The following is a 22,876-nucleotide window of genomic DNA, read 5'->3' as shown; positions in this document are numbered from 1 at the left end:
CTGAGAAGACATTTTCTAGATAGATCTCACATCTGTGTAGTGAAATGTGTGATGGTTCGTTGGCAAAGTTGTTGGTATCACTCACATTCAATTAGAGCTGCAAGAGTTCCACAGGGAGAGGGTTTGAATCCTGGCCTCTGTGTGTGTGTGTGTGTGTTTGTGCATGCACCCCGAGGAGCTGATAACACAACTCAACACTGCAGAGGTACAAAAGAAACGGAAACTCCATGTGACAGGCGTGGCAAAGGAACGGTTCTGGCTGTTTCTCACTTTACTTCAACATTAATTTGGCAGCCTGTCCATACACAACTGTTAAATGTGATGAGATGCATAGGAAGGTAGCAGATATACTGTAGCTGTCTGGCTTTACACAGTAACATATTGCACAGTGTACAATGATCAACGACAATTAACAACAACAGAGCTGCACAGGAGTCGGGGGGGCGGGGGGGAGGTTCATGTTTACAGACAGAAGTGAGTCGATGTTGTAGTTTCACATGTAAAGTATCCATTTCAGCTGTTTGCAGATGAAGCCACAGAAGTGCATTGTACAGAGAACTGCTCTTAATCATAGAACAATATAGTATCACATTTATTCAAAGGAGAAACTGGCAGGAAAATGAGATGAGTGTCAAGTTCATCATGTCAGGATCATATATTTTGGATGAAAAACCATTAAGGACTCCTTAAATATTCCCTTAACAGAACCTCATGACATCACATCACAGCACCCACGCACATCATTGATGTAATCAAAGCGGGAACAGACACACACACACACACATCACAAAGTTGAACCGTGTGTGTGTGTGTGTGTGTGTACGTAAGTGTGAGGTTGCTGTTGCCAGGTTAAGCGTACAGGGAAACGGCAGCGTGATGTAGACGTTTAAGAGCCTCGTCTGCTGTAATTCACTGTGAAAGTGAAGTAAGGAATGAAAGCAAAGACAAAAAAAGAAAACAATAAGGCAAACGCGCTCTAGAAAAAAGTCGAATTCCATTTCCTGTTTTTGTTTTTGTAAATTGGCTCCTATAATGGTCCGTCCTAATGGGTGAATCAAGCAGCACAGGCTTGATGCTCAGCCAGACAGACTTGAGGTGAAATCACCATTTGTTTTGCTGTGAAGAACAAACAAAGCTTCTTTTTTAAGAATTCTCTTCCATTTCCTCTTTAAATATGTCTTGGTCCGCCTCTCTATGTCCAATCAGAACACAGACTGAAGGAATATTCCCCTTCACACACTCTGCAGGACCTGGAGAATGAATGGGTGGAATACAGCTGCCTGTAATAACGCCGCTGACTATTTTGCCTGGTTGAATGCGACCCAGAATGGAATATAAATACGACTTATCCCCTTCCTCCGCACACACGCGGTCCTTGCAGCACTCATCTAAGCCGCCCATTATGTACATTTAAAAAAAAAAAGAGCGGTGAGGAGCGAAAATGGGCACACACACACACACACACACACACACACACACACACAGACGACGCAGGATGTACGCGGAGAGGCAGAGAAATGAGACGGAGAGAAGGAATAAACCAAGGAACCAGAAGAGAGGGAGAGAGAGAGCGGAAGAGAGAACAGAGAGACATGTGAGTGGGGAAATCAGAGCTGGAAACAAAGGAAAAGCTCTTTTTTTTTTACCCATTATATGAGTCATTACCGGCCCATTGTGGAAGTGTGAAACCCCCCGAGGCTCCCGGTGCGTCCTTTCTTTAGTGAGATCAACACCATTACACAACAGCAACAACATCTACAACAACAACGATAACAACAACTGCGGTACTGTGCCATAGTAGAGACGGCGGGCCGGATATATAGACGATGCACATCATTAACACCACAGTCAGCCACACATTAGCACACACTGTTAAGTCTGTTCTGTGACTCAGTTTAGTGGCCCTCGCTTGGGTGGCGCCCATCGGGAAACGGGTAGGGGAGTCACTGTGAGCCTGAGCGGGCCTCGCCGGGCTGAACAGACGCTCTGAGACGCTGCTGGTCACATGTTTGGTCCTTTTCGCCCGTTCAAAAACAGCAGTTTGAAGCGGAATTTCCGACATCGGTAAGTTGGAGATGTTGTTTTGACGTCATTGTCTTGAGACGGCGGGCGATTTTGTCGATGGATGGCAGTTTATGCGTTGCGGTTTTGGTCGCAGGAGTCTGAGAGACGTTGGCGCGTAGGGTTAAAAAAATACAAACGACGCAATCACTCGCTACGTAATCACACTTACAAAAGCCGAGGAGATGAGAGCGAAGCAGGAAGCAGCACAGAGTCGCTTGTTGTTTTTGTTGTTTTTTCTCTTTGCGATCATTTTTTTTGTTGTTGTTTTTGTTGAGTTCCGTTTGGCTGACATTGAATAAGCTGTCCCCATGGTACAGGTAAACACAGTCACAAACTCAGCCACAGTGCACTAATACTGCCACAACTCCATGCTGAACTTCGTCAACTTCAAACTTGGACTTTAAAAAAAAAAACCTCTTCTAATCCTCTTTTTATAAAATGATCCAGAGAGGAAACAAAACGATGAAATCTCTTAAATCAGGTTTTGAATGTTACGCAGGAAGGCTTTAAGTTGGCGTGGGCAACACTGATTCATTTGGTGGGGGGGGTGAGGGGACGGGCTTGGACTCCCCCTCTTTCTCCACTGCACCTCCTTTTCCCCATTTCTAACCCTCACTTTCCGTCTTCCTCCGCTCCTCTCTTCCTCCTCAGACATAGATGGCAGTCCGCGAAATGACCGAGCCATCTCTCTGGGACTCCATGTCGTCATCCAGGAACACGTCCATTTCCTCCTCTTCTCTGTGGCCTCTACGGACGTGATAGGCCGGGGGCAAGACGTTCCCGCCTCCTCCCACCCCTCCGAATCTGTCATACCGCTCCTCCTCGTCCTCCATGCTGTCCTCCAATTCGAACTTCTGCCTCTCGGCTTCTTCCATGTCGCTGCTGAGGAGGATGTCGTGGGCGGTGGGGGTGTTGCCGGACGGAGGGTGGTGGAGATGATGGTGGTGGTAGTCGTTGGCCTTCTCTGTTAGCGTCCCTGTGGCGTCGCAGCCCTCCCGATATGTGTACACGGGCCCGTTGTTGTTTCCCCCGGTTCCATTTTTGCTGCTGGTGCTGCCAGAGCCGCTGAACAGCAGACGGGCTTTGTTGCCGTAGTCTCCGCAATTGCTGCCGCCGGTGCCCGTTGCCGTGGATTCCCCGTTGCTGGGGTAGCCGCGCCTCTGTTGCCGGCGGCTGCGAGTGAGGAGCACGGCAATGAGGCCGACAACCAACAGCAGCGCCAGAAGGGAGCCGATCACGGCACCTGCCACAACACCAGCACTGGACGGATCCTCCAGGGCTTCTGCAGAGGGGATGGAGGGGTTGGATGGACGGAGGGGGGAGAAAATGGGTGGAGGAACAGAAAAAGGGAAGGAATTGATGGTTGTTGCTTGGTTTTTGGACGAGGGAGTGGCATTCACAGCAGATGTTATTGTTCTTCTGGTATAGAAAGTGTGCAGTTGTGAAAGTGTCTTCTGTGTTAGAATCCTCTTACAAGTGTGTAGTAATGTTCTTCTTAGTGTAATCCCTTGGTGAGGGTGCAGTCAGTCAGTTGCTGGGATCAGGCTGATTCACTCTCTCCCAAAGGTTCGCTGCGCTGAATTTTGCTCTATACACATGAATGTCCAGCTGCTGGCACTTCAGATTGGCAGCCCCTCCCCCCTTCACATCTGGGGAAAAGCGTTTAACTACCGTCCTACGGTCCTACGTCATGTTGGTGTGAGCCAAGTTTGCCTCTCCACTCTTGTTTCAGTCTAGGGTCGAAACAAGTACGAGAGACGGTGAAACAGCGGTGGCAGTGAGAGAAAAAAAGAGAGGTTGGTTTGGTACCTTGTGGTGTCTTTGCCAAGAGTCACAGAGGTCAGCCCAGCAGAGAATGAGACACAAAGAGAGAGAGACAAGCGGACAGACGGAAAGACAGGCAGAGAGGTTATTTGGTCAAGGGAGAGGAGCGCTCAAGGAGTCTCGGTGGAAATAAGAAAACAGTCACACATGGAAAATGCCAGATTGCTCGAAATCCCTCAAAGCCCTTATTCACATCCAGCCATCTAATTATCCACTCCTACCCTCCTTCGTCCCTCTCTCACCCTCCTTTCCTCTGCTTCCACCGCTTCAACCCCCATGCATCTCTTATCAGCCAGCGAGCCAAAGCACAGGGCACCGTCGTCACCTGCCGACAACCCGGGACCAAGTCCAAATCTCAGTGATAAGAAGTGCACAAAAGGTAAGAAAGGGGTCGTAGTGCGGAGCAAGACTCACGCCAGGACATTTTAAAGAGGATTCACAGCAGGGACGTGAGAAAGAAAGGGTCGGCTTAGATTGTGCAAGATTGGTACTAGTGCATTCACGCTGGGCTAGAGAGAGGAGAAAGGAAAGTGTCAAACCGGGAGAGGAGAAAGGTTGAGAGTGGAGCAGGACTGCATGAAGGCGGCTAATGTGTTTCTCTCTGTAGCTAGCATGCTGATTTTTCTTTAGGGTGCAGCAAGGGCAGCGGAACGCAGAGCAGCAGGGAAATCGGAAGCCAATCCTGCTTTATGCAAATAACAGCACGGCTTTGCCAGCACTCCTGGCAAACACAGCGGTGAATGTCAATCAAACAATTTGAGCGTTGCTGAAAAGAGCAGCATGCAGGGTCACATGTGAGGGCGGAGCCAATACGGAAGGGACGCTTGTTTGCTTCACAGCAAACGTCAAAGAATGATGTGTATGGTTTGGACAGGTATGAGTTTGTATTAACAAAGCCAGTGGGAGGGGGGTTTACTTTAGGTGAGCCTGGATTGGAGAGTCTGAGATTCCTACAGACTGACAAACTGTTCCTTCAAAGAATGTGTGTAGGAGGAGGGGGATGATAGGAGAAAATGACGAAGGAGCTGTGAAAAAGAGTCTCACTTTGCTATTGAACACATTGGGGATGTAAAAGGTTAAACCAAAGGTCCGACAGATGGGTTGGGGTAGAATGAGACAAGACTCCAGGGACAGGATATGATGTCTAAATTAGGGGACGGCGCCTGGCGATATCCAACTGCACAAGAGAAATCCCACTTTCCCTGCCCTAGTTTCCTCTCTCTCTCTCTCTCTCTCTCTCTCAGTAAACTCAGACTGGCATGAAAACACAACAGGCGTGCCAAAATGTTATTTATATTTATTGTGTCATTTATATTTAAAGTGTTCGTGCATTCATCAACCGTCTGAATGAGAGACAGAAGAATAATGGGCCTTGGTGGAAGGCGGGTAGTGGCTGTCTTCCCTCTGTTTATCAAGTGCTCAAAAATCTATTATTCTGTATATATCATAATGAACAAAGCTCCTATTAAGGCCCATTAGGGTTGGCATGTTAATTTTTTAGTTTGTCTCGGGTTGCAAGTGGGAGTCGTCTAAATGACATTCAACACTGCGGGCTGAGTAACAGATATTCAAGAGGAAATTAGGCTATTCAAGGGACTTTGGGGGTGAGGAAAATTGGAAGACGTCTCCTCCACTTTATTTAAGCTAAATGGCATCGACTCAGCGTGATTAACGAAGCTAAAACTGGAATATGTCCATGCAATATTATCTATCCTGCCGGTCATTTGGTGAAGGTGGATGTTCCTCCTCCTCCTCACCATCTACAGAAAGTTTAGAGCTCAATCAAAACAAACACAACCGTAGCTGTCACCTTACATTCACTGACAAACAGAAAACCTTGTTTTTTCTGGATGGGTTGCGTGCTGGATGCTTCAAACTTCTATAAATAATTCACGACAATACACCAGACAGATGAGACCCTGCTCCAACTGGCTGAGCGTAAAGAATAGCGTATATTATTGAAGATGACAGTAGAAGTAACTGCATTATAATGGTCACCCCAGGATTATACTGGATGTAACTATCACTATCACTACACTATCGTATTGTTGCCTGCAAACTCACTTGTGTACTTCACGCCGATCTGTAGGATTAAATGATACATAAACAGCAGTAACGGCAAAAACCTTAAGACCAGATGGGGATCTTGCATGCATGTATGTTACCAAGGCAGCAGACATGACAATGGAGATGAAACACGAGGCTGTTGAACAAATTCCATTATTTTAAGATCAGACACCTGCCTGGTTTTCAGTCACCGCTCAGGAAAGAAGAACATTTTCGTAGGTTTGGCACCTTTAAAAAGTGCAGCGTTGATTCTTGAAGACGAGAACAACCCACGCTTCACATGAACAAAGAACACAGGTGGCAGCCAGGTTGTGTATGTGTGTGTGCAAAGTTGAGAGTGATCATGGTGTGACCTTCACTTTATTTGAACAAGGAAATGGAGGGTAAAATACACATGAAACCTAGAAATCTCGGAACATGGATACTACAGTGTCTGGATCTCTGTCAACACTCTGTTTCTGCTGATAGTGATACGTCTGTGATACGGAGATATCAGCTGATAACACAGGCACAGTGGGTAGAGTGATAAAGACCCCAAGGGAGCGGGGTAAATACTGTTTGCCCAAGTAGCTCAGTCGATTGAGTTTGGCAGCAGGATGTCATAGAACATGTACTCCTCATGACACCAAGTGACAATCCACGTCTTCTGAAAATACAGACATCTCAGTAGAAATGACAGACGGAAGATTTCTGTGGGCAAACACTGACATCTTAATTATAATCTTTGAAAACTAAATGAAACGATCCCTAACCCAGTTCTGATAAAAATGTCACATCCTCATCAACCGCCCTGATTTACCAAACACTATTCAAAATGTATCGTTTTCGAAATGTCTTTGCAATAATGAAGAAAAAAACTAAGATGAAGGTGTTAACATGAAAATAGGCCAAGCTTCTCTTTCTTGTTCCTCATCAACAGCAAGCAGCCTGCCAGCATTAAGAAGCACGGTGGTAAATGTCATCGAGAGAGGCAGGGGACTTTATATCACTCTCTGTATTAGTGTCATGTACATGGAGGAGATTATGGAGGGAAGGAGGGGGGCAGAGAGACAGAGAGAGAGAGACAGACAGAGAGAGAGAGAGAGAGGCAGAACACTTACTCTGTTACCTTCACTGCATTAGGGATAATCTCAGTGAGGAGATTTGGGAAGTGGGGAAGCAAGGTAGACAGTTAAAGTCAAAAGGGTAAATTAGGAAGACAAACAAAGACGTCCAGATAGCAACGCACACGCAGAGAGAAGAATATATAGGACATAAAAATAGAGGGATCTAAATAATCTTTTGTTTATCTTCTGTGCCAGCCATCTCCTCGATTTTCTCTCGGAACTCACATCTGAAATCATCTCAGACTGTTGTGTATTAAGCCGGTGGCAGCAGCATTAAAAGCTCCGCTGGAAACTCATTAAATGCAGCTTTCAGTCAAGGACGAGACGGGAAAAAGTGCCGGCAAGAAGCCACACTAGGAACAATAGAACACCTCAGGAAGACGAACCGTGTCTCCTTAACAGAGGCCAAGTTGCACGGAGAGCAGCATTTGAGCAGCAACTCCTTTTATTGTATTGAATTGTACTTCTACTTAACCCTGCACCTGAGAGATGATGAGCTTCCACAGCTTCGTTTGTGCTTTCGAACAACGATTCCATCTTGGGTTCCTGGATGATGACTGACTATATAAGGAAGGACGATACAAGGAAATGAGCAACCCTTGCTTACCAGAATGAAGAGTGGAAATCCAAGCGTCTACACAAAGTCATATCAATATGAACCAGCTCAGCCATTGCCTCAAAAATCAATTGTTGTCAATGCTGATGAAGGTCGGCGGACCTCTCACTGTCTGATGTCTCCTGGTAAAAGGCTTATGGATAATGCACAATAAGAGAAAAGTGCCCCTAAGTGGTTTAGTAGGGAATGTTCCCACGTTGGTGTGATTCCCCTGGGTTGGTTTGAACGCATGCTTTCAAGTGCAAATCAATGCAATTACAATCAGATTGTTTTTGAGGAAGAGGTCAAATGAACCGGTGCTGAACTATTGACAAGGTGGTGAAGACCAAGAGAGTAAAGGTAAAAGTTAACTACCCTTAACCTGCTGAGACCCTGTGTCCTCATATGTGGACATTGTACTTTTCCTTCACTACGCTTTAAACATCATTGTGTTCAACTTAAACCTGTTGTCCTCATGGCTGGACATTTTTTTGCTGCCTATCAGCGGTATACCTGCACCTGCTCAGTCATCTGAAGGCGCCGTGTCCTTGTTGCATGATGTGAAGCATTGTGCTGTTTTCTAAGAACTTTTGAAGTAAAATTCAGCATTACGGTGGTATTCTTTCTTTGGTACACAGCCAAAGTACTTTACAAGAAATATCTGACAGTTCTGTCATTGTTCCAGTTGAAAAACTACGAGTAGGTTTGAAAACGACCTTGGTTAAAAGAAATCTATTTTCAATGGTTGAGCTCATCTGCGTCAAAAGAACCACCTATTTACTCCTTGCCTGCCTTGGTAACATTGTTTACTGGATTTCCAAGTTCAAAGCAAAACTTTAATTCAAATGTGTTTCAGGATTCGGACGTGAATGAAAAGCCAACACAAATAAATGTTCTTAAGTATCCCACATTCTGCACTTTCATCTGACAAACAATGAGCAGAATTGCAAATAACACACACAACATTCTAGGTTATGCCAGCGTCGGTGTGAAACACATTTTCTCCTTGGTTTTGGTTGCAGACTCCTTCTATTGCATCTATTTTTAATGCAAATTTTAAAGAACTTGTCCTGACAGCAACAGAGCCACAGATGGTGTGAATTTCTGTTTTTATATGAAATAATAAAATTCTGTTGCCATTTTGCCTTCAGGACGGATCTGTTCGCAAAAAATATCCACATCGCCAAAATAAAATGCCTTTCTGCTCGCAATCTGCTTATGAAATAGACACACACACATTTGCTAACATGAGCTTCAACCCATTTGTAGATATTTGTAATATAAAACCACATGTACACATGCAGGCCAAACAAACTGAAGCAAAACAAATTAGGTCGTGATTTTACCCACTCAGCTGGCCTCGTGTCTGAGAGGCAAAGGCTCACAATCGCAGCAGATGTAAGCTAATGTGGGGGAGGCGAGGCAGAGACTAAATGTTATCACGGCGGGTTAATGGGACCCCGAGGCAAAGCGGGGCTGGAAACCGCAGATGTACTGTAAGGCACAAGCAGGATTTAAAGGTAAGCTCTCCACTCACACAACAAGCTCAAGCTGAATCCTTTCTTAAAAAAGGCAATTCTGTCTTGGATCTGGTTCCCGACAGGAGAACAACAAAGTCGTAGTGAAGGACACGCGTTGGTAACGATGACAGGCTCAATGATGATCTGACTGATTGTTGCTACATGCTACAACTCCTGTGTGTGTGTGTGTGTGTGTCACCAGCATCACACAGTGGGATGCTTAGAGGTCCAACCTGCATCTAGGACCAAAAGTTTGCTGTGGTCAAACTTTTGGCATGAGCAGCAGAGAATGTGAAGGAGCCACAGGCCACACGGGGCCACCGGAGGACACTCCAGTATACAGACACTGATGTACCCAGACAAGGTGAATCCCTGGACTGAACAGGGATCAATGGCAAACGAGTTTCCACAGGAGAATCCCACCATGCTGCATGTTTGACTTCGATAGTAGAGTTACTACATAGCAGCACAGCACTAAACTTAATTGAACCTTTCTAGATGCGACTCTGTGGAACATGAGGGAGGTTGGAATCTAAATACAGAGCATGCAAACACATCCTGACACACACTCCCCCCCACACACACACACACACACACATACATCCATGCATCCAAACATCTTCAAATGCATTACATCATGACATGCCAGCCAGAGTGCACACACTTATCCAATCGTGTACAAACACATTTTCAGATTCTTTTACAGTGGTGCACACACACACACACATGCACACACACACACACACACACACACACACACACACACACACACACACACACACACACACACACACACACACACAAACCTCAAAAACATCCATTAGCCACTCAAAGCCCTCAGTGTGTATCCGTGTCACATCTCTAACTCTGCCACACACCCTGCTTAATTACCTCACACACAAAAATACACACCCCATCTTCATAGACCGCAAAGGACACACACACACACACCAACTGAATCGACCCCCCCCCCCCTCACCCCCCAACCCAACCATCAGTGTTTCCATGACAATCTCAATCACTCCCTTGTCTGCAGCATCTCCCGATTCTGCCCCTTCATCACTGATTCAAGCCATTTCCTTTCATCTGCGCCTCTCTGCCTTTCATCAGCCAGGAAATAATCAGAGGGGCGGGGCATCAAAACACTAACCTACACCAAGAGAGAGAGAGAGAGAGCAAAAGGTGGTGAACGTGGTGTTTCTGAGCCCCGGAGGCACTTGGGGGGTTTAAAAGGATGATTTCCGACAGAGCAGGCAGATGGGCTGAAAACTAAAGAGCACAGGCAGACAGGAAGGAGGGAGGAAGAGTGTGTGAGGCGATGGATGGATGGATGGATGGATGGATGATAGTTGGTAGTGGAGATTCAATAGTTGAATTCATCTGTCCTCAATGCTCAATAACCCTTTTCACCTTGAAAGCTCATTGCCGCTGCTTTTCTCCTCTCAGAAGCGCGCATTCAAAAGGTACAAAGGTTCTCACACACACACACACACACACACCATCCATTTCTAGAATATTCACAGCCTTGACAGTCACACATGCACGGTGTAATTAAGTTTCTCACATTCCACGCCCCCCCGCTGAGGTTATGAACTTCAGGAGGTTTCCCCGAATGCCTCCACAAGCTCCTCTCTCTGCTCCGCACTCAGTTTGCATCCAGCTGCTGCACACACACATAATTACACACACACACAGCAAATGATTTCCCCTACTCCTGAGTCAATTCGCCTCAATCATTGCCCTCAACTCAGTGTCGATGTGTAAGAGCACACACACACACAAACACAGGCAGGGTTTCTTTCAGGCATACACACACACACACACACACACACACACACACACACACACACACACACACACACCGACATACACACACGCAGGGTATATATGTGTTTTACCACACAACCAGAGCGCGGGTCTCTATCTGTCATCCTCTTTCCCAGCCCTCTGACACAACGCCACAGGAATGCGAGACCTCAGAGCGAATGAGCTCCGGGCCAGAAGTCGTGCCGAGCGCAGATTAAGTGCGCGGTTGTAAAGCGCAGCCATAAAAACACACGACCAGGCAACAAAATGGAAGCAACTGGACAGGATATTGATTTTGTGTGTAAGTACATCTGCTTACCTCAGTCAGATGAGGTCTGGAGTCCAATATTATCTGCCAGAGGGGTGTATTACACCGAGACGATTAATAGTTTAGCCTTCAGGTGTGTGTGTGTGTGTGTGTGTGCTTCTCCTTTAACGTTGATCAAAAAGTGTCAAAATGGAGTATGGACCATGTTTCCTTAAAGATAATGAAAATCAGATAAAGCTATTTTTCGAAGATGAGAAGTTCAATGTTATTTCCATCACACACACACACACGCACGCAAACCCCGAGGTGTAATGGAAACATCTCCTCAGCCGGCGGACGGCGTCTGACTTTATTAGATCTCCTTTGTACCATTACACAAACACGTGAAGCGTCTTCAAGCGGCGGGTAATTAGACGAGCCTGAGACGGCGTGTCAGCCCGGAGACGGCTGTGACCTTAAGAGGGGCCGGGAGCCTGCGGTCCATCAAATGTCCCTTAAAGGCCTGCGAGGAATATTCCCTGCAATTAGCCTTTGAATACTCAAGTACCACGTGTAGTGAGGCATTCTGACTTAGAGTTTATTTACAGTGTATGAAACTCAAATCATGTGCTCCGCTCTTACACCACATCCATTCAGCAGATGTGTGTAACAGCGTCTCACTCCTTGCAGGGGTGAGCAGCACTGGAACATTGTGGATCTCTGCAGCTCCACATGAAAGGCTGCTTAGAAACACCAATGGCACTTTCTGACAACATGCAGCTGCTAACGAAGGACAGAGTTCCATTATTACATTCATTTAGGTTCACCCTGCCAGATAGTGAGCAAATGCAAACAGCAGCTTGTAAACAAATGTCAGAACTCTCGCACAGAGGTTTGTTTACGGGACTTGTAATTATTTGTAGCATTTAGATTAACTGTGATTAATTAACTGTGACTCATATTCACACATAACGCCAGCCAAGACACATTCATGAGATCAAATACACTAACGAGTAGAAGATTGTTGTGTTATTCTGAATCAGAACCCTGGATAAAGGCGACATCATTTTCCAGATGATGCATTCAGGCGCAGCAGCTCACAGATTTGATTTGGGCTGATGTTGACGTTCCTCATCACGCGCCTTTTAACAGACGAGCAAAAAAATGAATATCTGTGTGTTTATGAGTCATAACGCCATTGTGGCCGAACCTGTTCAGATGTGACGCGCCGCTGATTCGAGAGGAATCCAATCAAATAAATCCTAAATTACCTCATGTGGATAAAAAACAATCTCCACCTGCCGAGTGTGACTGCACAGGGACAGACCCTACTTAGCCTTAAATTATGGCGGCGACGGCGGCTAAATGAATGAGATGATGTGTTGTTTATCCTGCCGCCGCCGCCGCCGCCTCGTCGCCTGATGATCCTTTTACCCAGGAGAGAGAATAAAAAATAGCCTTTGTCATCCAGCCATGTCGACATCAAAAAGCATTTAATACAAACCTATAGCCATCCATCATCCATACAGAGCACAACACACACACACACACACACACACACACTTGTACACCGGGCTGTCAAATTGAGTGGGTTCAGTAGTTTAATGAACGTTATTGATGGGAAGGCTACAGCTCTGTTCTCATAATTAGCACATCGCCTCACACCTACATGCCTGTGGCTTCATTAATTCAGTGCAGATTCTACCTATTATGCATGGGCACACACACACACACACACACACACATTTCTTAATCAAAACCCCGGGCCGCGCTCTTGTGCGTCTACATGTTGCTGCATTACACGGCGACTTTGCGTTGTTGCCGTGTGTCTAAACGCAAAGCCTGAGTGTGTGTGTGTGTGTGTGTGTGTCAGTGTCGTGCGCTGTCACACATTCTTAGTTTCATTTTCCGTGGCTGAATGCAGGGAGCTGATTGGATCCAGACCCTGGCTGTTGATACTGATCAACAAACCCAGTGAGCAGCAGCCATCAGCCTCCCTCTCTCCCTCTCTCTCCCTCTCTGTAACTCTCACTCAATCCATCTCCGTCTCCAAGTTCCCCTCTGCGCCTCCACTCCATCTTCAACGCTCCCCCCCTCCCCCCTCCCCTTTAAATTCGGTACTTTGTGGTCGGGTGACTCATTTCTAGGGAAATCTGGACAGAGGGAGGGAGGGAGGGAGGGAGGGGGGAGTAAAAGGGGCCCTGGAGAGTAGAAAGAGAGGAATAAAGAGGTGGGTGGGGGTGGTTGACTGTATTTGCTCATTTCAGATGGATCACTGCCATTCTTTCACAACATTAAAAGAGAGAGAGAGGGGGGGGGGGGGGGGAGAGGGAGAGAGGGAGAAACAAGCAGCCCTCTATGGTCTGCTGTCTAAAGCCACAGCTCACTCTGCTCACTCTGCTCCTGCACCTCCCTCTGCTCCCTGCGCTCCCTCCCGCACGGCGCTGGATGTAGAATCATCATTAACTACTTTAATGTCTCACATGGGACCATATATAATTTCTGCAGTTAATATTTGCCTCCTCCAGTGGGCCGTATCAAGTGACTGCATCTCTGCCGTGTTGTTTTACGGCAGAACAGAGGATTAGTTATGGAACAATCCTTCCCTCTTGCCTCCTTAAATGTTCCTACCTGCATCCTTCCACTCCTCCTGTCCCCCCTAACCTTTCCTCTCCCCTCAATATCGGGCCTAAACACGCACACTTCCTCCTCCTTCTTCTGGTTCCGTCTCACCTTTCACCCCTCCTTCCCCTCCTCCCTGTCTCTCCATTGATTAGTCCGGGGTGGATTATATGCAGGCTATGATAACAGTCTGACCCGGCCCGGCCCCGAGCAGGCCCTGTTGGCTAATTGAAAGACAATGCGCTGGTACACCGGATTAGCCCCAGCTCTGTCTCGCCCTTTATCACACACACACACACACACACACACACACATAGAGGGAGATAGGCCGCTTATTGAGGTTTGGGGATATGTCAGCTCAGGAGGGAACGACTTGTGGTAGCAACACTGAACGAAATGAGAAATGTGACTAAGCCCTCAACACAAATTGGATATTTTGTGTGTATTTGTGTACGTCTGTGTCCACTTGGGGTAGAGTGTGTGGATTCCTGCTTATACGAGCACTTGTGCGGTTGTGAGCGAGTGTGTGTGAGTGCGCGGGAATGGACTGTAGGGAGGGAAGCAGCTGAGCGGCGGCCCAGGCTCTTTATCACGCAAACCAAAGGCAGCAGCAGAAGAGCAGAGGTAATCATGGAGCGTTCCCCAGCCAAACTTCAGCAGCACGCAACACGACGTGACCGTGCGCGTGTGTGTGTGTATGCAAGCAGGAATCATGCAGTGTGTGTGTGTGTACCAAATACAGGCAGCCTCAAAGGGCATGTAAAGGAATAAATGTGTGTGTGATGCATATGTACAGAGCACAGGAGTTAAGTATGTGTGCAACCGGTGTTCAAACTGTGTGGCCGTACGGAGCTGTGGGGCTTTGGAGCTTTGGGGCTCTGGATCCTGGCGACGCTGGGATCATTTAGCAGCTGATTTGTTTCTCTAAACGTAAAATTTCCAGTCCGTCAGTTTAATTACACACAATCAAGGGGACACAAAGCCAAATACGTCCCCGGCAAATTTATTGGGTTTAAACACTTCTTCGGCGACGGTCATCGTTTTTGGTAGCTATGGCAACCATGTGTGCCACGCAAGACTGTGACAAGTTTCAAAACCTGGAAAAAGGACTAAGTTAATGAAACATTCTCTGAAAATAAAGCAGGATCACACACACACACACACACACACACACACACACACATCTCACCGCTAAGCAAGTAAGAAAACACATTTGGACACAATAAGTTCACATTTTGCGTTTCTACTTCCTCCTTAAAGCCTCCTTATCTAAATATGCCGATTGGAAAGTTTACCGTCACAGAAGTTTTTCCTTTCTTTGGCTTTAACGGCGTGAGGTGATGAATTGAGTCAATATACATAATACCGTTGGGTGTGTGTAATGCTATTAGGCGGCCATAACCCTGCCAATGGGCCACATCATTCTCTTTTATATCTGCTTTTTGCTGTTTAGGCTATGCATCATTTTGTGTAATGTGTATGCGATGCTGTTGCAGGTCGCCTTGTTCACCTACAACACAGAGCAGATATACACGTTACATTCTCACACCCATTGTGCGATCGCTCTGCATACCTAGAAGACGCACTAAATGTGTAGCAGACACATTTGTATGGAGCGTACAATCAGTGGGTAGGTGTGTGTGTGTGTGTGTGCGTGTGAACTTTGGCAGGTCTTAAACACCGTGGGCTACTGAAGTCAGATGGAGAAATGGCAGAGAGGAGACCGGGGGGAGGCGGCGGCTGCGGCGGTGGATGCAGTACATGAGGAGTGTGTTTCTGTGTAACCGTGTGTGAGCGTTCATGCTTTGCTGTGTGTCACCCACAGGCCGACTCTGCCTGATTGAAACCAGCCGTGCCTCCGTTACGCTCCGTCAATGAGCCGCTCCATTTCTTTTTGACTGGAGCCGTGAAAGTTTTTTAAAGCGACGGCTGCCTCGCCCCGTGCAGCCCCCAAAAACCTGAAATATTTAGGTGAGGAATGCAGGGGAACAAGGAGCTCCGGTTAAAATATTTAGGCTAGATACCGGGCCGTGCTCAATACGCTCCTGTTCCACTCGGCTGGTCCCCGGGTGAATAATGCAACATGGAGCCAGAAGATGGATAGATTTTTTAAAGAGAATGCCGTGCGTGGCTGCAGGGAGGCCACATGTGCCGCAGAGCATGTTTGGACAACTCTGGATTGAGACGCACAAGCAGCCAGTCAGTGAGGACAGCAGCAGTGTGTCTCAGTGAGGAGAGGCACATTCGTCACCTCAGGTAGAATGTTCATGTTGGAAATAATTGATGATCCCGCGGTCCTACACAGTAAACTTAGCAGAAGAAGAAGAAGGAGCATTCAGACTCTTTGGCTGTGATTAAAACACGAAGGCTCTTCCACTCGGGGACATATTAAACCACACTCGTCGCAAATCAACACCACCGCATGATTTTTCACAGCAATTTCTCAATTTTTGGACGTATTTACTAACACCGGCGACGTGAATGATCACATCTGGAGATCAGGCAATTATGGTTGAAGAGCCTCTAATACCAAGCAGCTGCTGCCTGCTTTAAATCACAGACTGAGCATGTGTGACACTCGCCTCATAGTGGAGCTCAGGAGGGCTCGTTTACAACGCTGCCCGCTTGATAGAGGAAATATTATGTCACATAGGTTCACGCCCACATAACGTGCCAATGAAAGAGACAATAGTTTCAGTGTTTGAGGTCATTTTAGATCATTTAAACTGCTGTGAATAGATTTAAAAATAGTAAAGCAACAACAACAATAATAATAATAATCCCAATAATAAAAGTACTGCATAAGAGGGATTCTAATTCTTTATTTAATGCAGATCTCAGTTCTATTTCTATACTTTGGTTATTTAATTTCACAATTTCATATAAAAAAGCCAGTTGATCCAAATCAAAGGTAGATTCTGCACTCAGACTCAGCCTGACTCATTCATTCCCTCTCAGCTGATGATGGGACTCATGTGGTTCTTACTGAAGTGTAAAACTTTGTCCTTGATGAACAAAGCCCGAGTCTGAGCGGCACCTGTAGCTTCTTCAAGAGCGGCAGTGTTGCTCTGGCATGTTTTTTTTTTTTTATGAAAGACGCTCTTTAAACTTCAGGCCTCGCTGTTTATAAGTGAAGTGAAGTTCTTTGTCTCTGCTATCGCGTCTGCCTTGAAAGACAAAAGCGAGGGACCACCGGCGCCTCAGAATGTGACACCAGCATTTGGCTCTGTTCCCAGAAAGTAATCCAGCATTGAGGATTGGTAGAAACAGGCAGACTTTGGTCTACAGAGACTGGATCCTCCTCATTTCAGCAGTACCACCTCTTGAACCCTTAGTTAGTTAATCAAAGGCCTATTCCCTCTGTTCGTCCTGAATATCTGTTCATGTAGCAGAGAGTCCCTCCAGATTCACACCAATCGTTTTTTGGAGGTATTTCCTTCTGCGTTTTAAAACAATTAGCAGTTTAATCTGAATGCAGTATGGTGTTTCTAACTGCAGGGGTCGCCATCTCAGGCTTGATGCAGCTGGAGAATCAGGACAGTGTCTGTTTGCATTCAGTGTGCATGTGGGTGCTGCAGGTAGGGAGAGAAGTAGAGTCAAGTGTTTTATTTAGTTTGAGAAATCTGTACACAATGTCCCCTTTAAATAAAAAATCAATTCAAATAAAGCAGCAACACAATCTCTCATTTATGGACCCGACCTGCAGCATTGGTGTGTGTGTGTGTGTGGAGGGGTTTGAGTTGTTCCAAAGAGTGTTTTTATATTTCAACACCCAAACTTCTCCACCACCACAGGATACATTTAACATGTTCAGCTCATATCTGGATCCACACACTGACTTCTGAAATAACCAAGCGAGTGGGAGTTCCTTGGCTGCTACACACACACACCCACACAGACACACACACACACCCAGAGACAGAGGGCTGATGATGGAACCGAAGCACTGACCTTTCAATGATGAGACTCTTTTCCCACTGGGCCCCCTCTGTGCCCCCACACACACACACACACTGCTACATTTCTCTCCCTGCCGGTGTTACGTCTTCATTTCCAGAACGGATTACCTAGACAATGTACTGCAGATTACGTAATGATGAAAAATGCAGTAACTCTCCGCAACAACTTTACCCCGGGAAAACACTTGATCTGCCCCACCTGTACACGTTTACATTAATCTACGGGATTAACCGGCACCACCATGTGCAATACTTCCAAGTCTTTGATTGCTATCTTGTGGCCTTGGTGGTAGTGGATAATCTACTCTGACCTGTCTGTCTGTGTGTGTGTGTGTGTGTGTGTGTGTGTGTGTGTGTGTGTGTGTGTGTGTGAGAGAGAGTAAAAAAGCTGCTGCGGCTAAATCCCCCTCTGGATTGTTTTGATTAGCATCTTCATCATGCATTAAGTGAAGAGGTCCAAGCAGATAATCCCTTGTTTCAATGTTGTTATTTCATCATTCCCTCTCCTGTCTAGTGCTTCGTTTTCTAATCTGGATTTCCCAGAGTGCCTTTGTACAACTCACAGATACGAGCTTTGACGAGTTGCGTTCAACTGTGGGATTTATAAATTAAGTTAAAGGTAAAATAAAGACAGTGAGTTCAATCAGAATATAATGAAAGGCTGTGATGAAGAGGATTCAGGCTTCTGCTCGGTGTTTCCTTTTGAATGATGGCTGAATGTTTGTGACAACACGGCCTACTGTGGGTTTTTGATTCAGAGCGACTGATAATGTGGTGAATAGTTCAATGCTTGCTGAGTTATTTGCAAGTTGGAATGAGCTATTCATACCTACGAGGTCAATCACGTAAGCCTGCTCACAACTCAGTTTGTCGTCCTCCCACAATCGCGGAATTCAATTCAAATCTGACAAAAAACACCCAGTTTACTAGATATTTACCGCATTACTTTCCAATTTTCTTTGAATAACTTTCACAAACAAGGCAGAGATTATCAGAAACCTGTGTGAGGAAGCAGAGCAACTCCTTCCTCACAGAGCAGAGGAGCAGAGCAGCACACTCTGGATGCTCCCTACAGCAGCGACACAAACCGTCTGCATTCAAATGGGAGCGACGTGGAAGAGGGGATGTGTTGATTGCAAAATCAAAACAGAGGTGAAGAAACTGCGGGAGGTGTCAGAGCTGATTATCATAGACTAATGGAATGAGAATGATCCAGCTGGCTCTTGCGAACATTACCGATAGAGTTCAATTTGTTGGTGTAAATGATGTAATATTAAGGTTTGATGATGATTAGAATGTTGGTGTGTCAGGAGCTGTAGTGCAAAGTGACACAGTATGATAAAAGGATACTTCTAAGCATGTTGATGCGGTTTGTTAGTCATGTAGATCTGATTAAACTCCGTGAATGTGAAAAAAAAATGTGAACAATTTGCATAATTCAGGAAATGACTGCAGGAAAATCACTGATTTTGATCGCAAAAATCACAAAAACGGCAAAATCCTGGTGGGGACTGAAGTTCTATCCCTGCTGCTGAGTTGGTGTGTTTCAAACTAATGTCTTCAAACCACCTTTACTTTCCACTCTGTTCTCATTTCTAACCTTGGTGCGAAAACGAAAGAACACACAAAAATCATTTCACCTTTTAACAACAGTCCAAGGCACCATCCATCAAAAGCAGTTTGCATGTCCTCCCTGTGTCTGGGTGGCTTTCCTCAGGAAGCTGCTGTCTGAAAGCGGAAACTCGAAATTGTCTGTAGGCGTGTGTGTGTGTGAGTATGAGTGAGTGAGACTGGTGAACTGTCCAGGGCTGCAAAGGATATGTGTGTATAGAGAGTAGATGGATGGAGACACTATAGCCAGCTGAACCCCCTGCTGCAGGAGAGTACGGCTCGCTGAAAGCCCGTGTGATAAAACTGCAGCGCTAAGACACACTTCATACCTTCCTCATAATGCAAGCGGAGCAGCGTCTGTTATCACACAACGCCCAAGGTCACCTCCTGTCCGCTACATCAACAAGCCTCGTCATCAACCAACCGCCACCCCAAAAATAAACAAAAATCCCCGCACAAGTGGAGGGAGCGTGAACACTTCCAAGTCCGGCCCCGGCACGTTATTACAAATAGCTCGGCCGTGTGCGAGTCTCTCTCTCTCTCTCTTCCTCTGAGGCGGCCGGCTGTAAAAAAATAATAAAGCACAAACTCACACCTGTGGAAATGTGGAAATGTGGCGTACAGGCAGGTGCCTTCACAGTTTCGCACTGGTGACGGTAATCTGTTGACTGGAAGGTCGTGCTGCTGTGACACAGATAGAGAAACGGTGCCAAGCTACGCCGCCAGACACCCCTGGGTGATACCGAGGTCAGATATAAGCCCCCCTTCCCCCACCCCCACCCCCTCCCTCCCTCAAACATCACAAGGTAGACAGCTTTAACCCCCGGATGCCCACCTTAAGTGCATCCGTGTGTTGATGTGTGGGTGCCTGCACGTGATAAGCCTCAGCCTGGAGCCGTTCTCCTCCGCTCTTATCTCCCTGACAGGCGCTCACCCCACCCCCCCCTCCCCTCCCCCCTTTCCTCCCCCCGTCACACCGAGAGGGCAACATTGGGGGTCGGTCAATCTTTCCTCCTGTGTTTGTACACTCAGTTTTGTTTACTTGCTGGGAAACAGTAGATTTGTATAGGCGACCTCCTGGCAGGCGGCATTGGGAGAGCAGGATGGAATCAGCTGCTTTTGTCCGATATGATCTCTAAGAGCTGAAACCAAAGTGATGCTGCTTCTTCCTCACCATGAAATCCCTGCCTCTGCTTGCTTCTGGTGCACATCATAATGTTGGAGCTGTTAAAAGAGTCTCTCTCCTCGTGTTAACACCCTGACATCCTGTTTGAACCAGAGGTATGAGAGAGGTATGAGAAATGAAACAGGAAAGACAGCTGACATCCTGACTGTTCACAACTTTACAAGGGAACAATGTACAGTGGAGACAAGATGGAGTGTTGTCAGCATATGGGGGTGTTATTAAAAGTAAGTTGTTAGGGAAGATGACTGTTCTGGGCAACATGAAAACAGCGTGTTCGCCTTTGATGAAACATTCTGATGAAATCCTCACAAAATGCTGTTAGCATCCCAACAGTAGCAAACAAAGTGGAATCCCACAACAAACCCGAGCCCAAATTACCTCTCCGTCCCCGCGGGGGCGCACATTATTCCTTTTCTAGAGTTTCGCTCGATCGGGGCGGCTCACATTTGAGGCCACGGGGCTAAAATGGGAGGAAATTGAGTCGGCCTCATCAACGTGGCGAGATTAGATGGGATCTGACTGGTAGTCTAAACAGAAGGCCATTTCCTGTCTGTAACTATAGCGAGGCATCAGATACATGAAGCCTGAAGAGCTGAGGGGAGACGCTGGTCACCCATGTGGTTATGACTAAGCTCTGACAGTTTGTGTGTGTGTGTCGAGAGAGAGAGAGAGAGAGAGAGAGAGAGAGAGAGAGAGAGAGAGAGAGACTGTTATGGGTAACTCAACACCTGTCTATTGTATATTTACATGACGGGGTAGATTCCTGTGTGTTACCTGGGAAATTAAAGGAAAACCCAGACTCAGACTGGATTCTGACTTAAGTGGCAAAGAAAATGGAAAATATGACAAATGGGAATTTCCATCGAGGCTGGGAGAGATTTTTTTTTTTGTACGGCAGATTTGATAATATTCCATTACGTCCCAGGCCCGCCTGTGTGTTTGTGCATATGTGTGTTTCATTAGGCCCACACAGAGGTGAGCCTGAGGTCACGTCAAAGGGACTTCAGGCAGCGTTTCCCCCGGCAACATCACAGGATTATTCCATGCAGAGCTACACCGTCCAATTTGTCCCCGCAAAAAAAAATGTAGAAAAAAATAACTGTGTGTATGTGCACGTCTGCACAGTGAGAGTGTGTGGGTGGGTGTGTGTGTGTGTGTGTGTGTGTGTCTTTTCACTGGACAGCTATCTCACTTGCCACAGGCAATCCAGGAAATGCTTCTGCTTCTCCACTGTTGCCTTCAGATGTGACTGAATGTGTGTGTGTGTGTGTGTGTGTGTGTGTGTGTGTCAGAGAGAGAACGAGAGAGCGTGTGTGTGTGTGTGTGTGTGTGTGTCAGAGAGAGAGCAAGAGCGTTTGTGTGTGTGTGAGTTGCACAGCCGGCCCACCCTCCAACCCCCTGAGAGCCCAGCGCCAGTTGGACTCTTGAAAGCTCCACATGTATGGAAGGAAGGATGGAGTGATGGAGGGGGAGAGGACATGGGGGTCATGGCCTCCTGCCTTCCTGGCCTTTCAAACCGGACCGGAGACTTTCCTGCTTTTCTCTTCCTGCTGTTACCTTCACCGGTCTCTTCCTCCGTCTCTCTCTCCCTCTGTGCTTTCCTGCCCCCCCCCGTATTCTCACTCTTTATTTCCCTCTTTGAGCCGACTGCAGTCTGTTTGCTTTCTCCTCTTCACATCCGCTCTCCTCTCCTCCACCTCTACAGAAATCTCTCTCTCTCTCTCTCTCATTACTCTGTCTTTCCTCTCTCCTGGGGTGTGTGTGAGTGTGTGTGTGTGAGGGAGGGGGTCAGATCAAGCTGGCACCGTGGCAACCAAGTAAAGCTGTGCATAGCTGAAATCACGTGGATGTAGCAGGGGTGCTGGGTGGGCTACTGGGATATGTGTGTGTGTGAGTGAGTGAGTGAGTGAGTGAGTGAGTGAGTGAGTGAGTGAGTGAGTGAGTGAGTGAGTGAGTGAGTGTGTGTGTGTGTGTGTGTGTGTGTGTGCTTATTCTCAATGCCCTTGCCTTGGAATGCTAGCCTAGCACGCCCCCCCCCCCTCATCTTCCGCATTTTATTGAATCCAAATAATTTCGAGTCACATATTGAATTTTTGAGTGTTTTTCTTTACGCTGATATTTTATGTGTGGAATGTTCCACCTGAATGTTCTTCACTTTATTGAACTGCTTAACGACAGATCTGTTCAATTTGGAGCCAAGTGACTCTGGCAATGGCCTTCTAGATGGAACCAACAATTGGAACACTCTACTTCCTCTCCTCTTCCTCCA

The 22,876-nt window shown here is 46.7% G+C and overlaps 1 protein-coding gene across 2 annotated transcripts in view; it reads right to left on the bottom strand.

Moving 5' to 3' along the window:
- pvrl2l (PVR cell adhesion molecule related 2 like) overlaps window positions 1–22,876 on the bottom strand; it is a 198,257-nt gene that overhangs the window by 62,738 nt on the left and 112,643 nt on the right. Inside the window, exon 7 of one of the 2 annotated variants that reach the window (XM_076139148.1) lies at window positions 46–3,346. The exons of the other annotated variant lie outside the window; for it this stretch is intronic. Within the exon in view, the coding sequence (XP_075995263.1) occupies window positions 2,712–3,346 (635 nt within the window). The 3' untranslated portion in view covers window positions 46–2,711. Of the gene's footprint in view, window positions 1–45; window positions 3,347–22,876 lie in introns of those variants that run through there. 2 annotated transcript variants of the gene reach the window in all.

This window comes from Genypterus blacodes, unplaced genomic scaffold, assembly GCF_046128005.1.
Source record: "Genypterus blacodes isolate CSIRO-AG114 ecotype Tasmania unplaced genomic scaffold, CSIRO-AGI_Gbla_v1 ptg000438l_1, whole genome shotgun sequence".
Taxonomy (NCBI): domain Eukaryota; kingdom Metazoa; phylum Chordata; class Actinopteri; order Ophidiiformes; family Ophidiidae; genus Genypterus; species Genypterus blacodes.
This window is presented reverse-complemented; position numbering and strand designations above follow the sequence as displayed.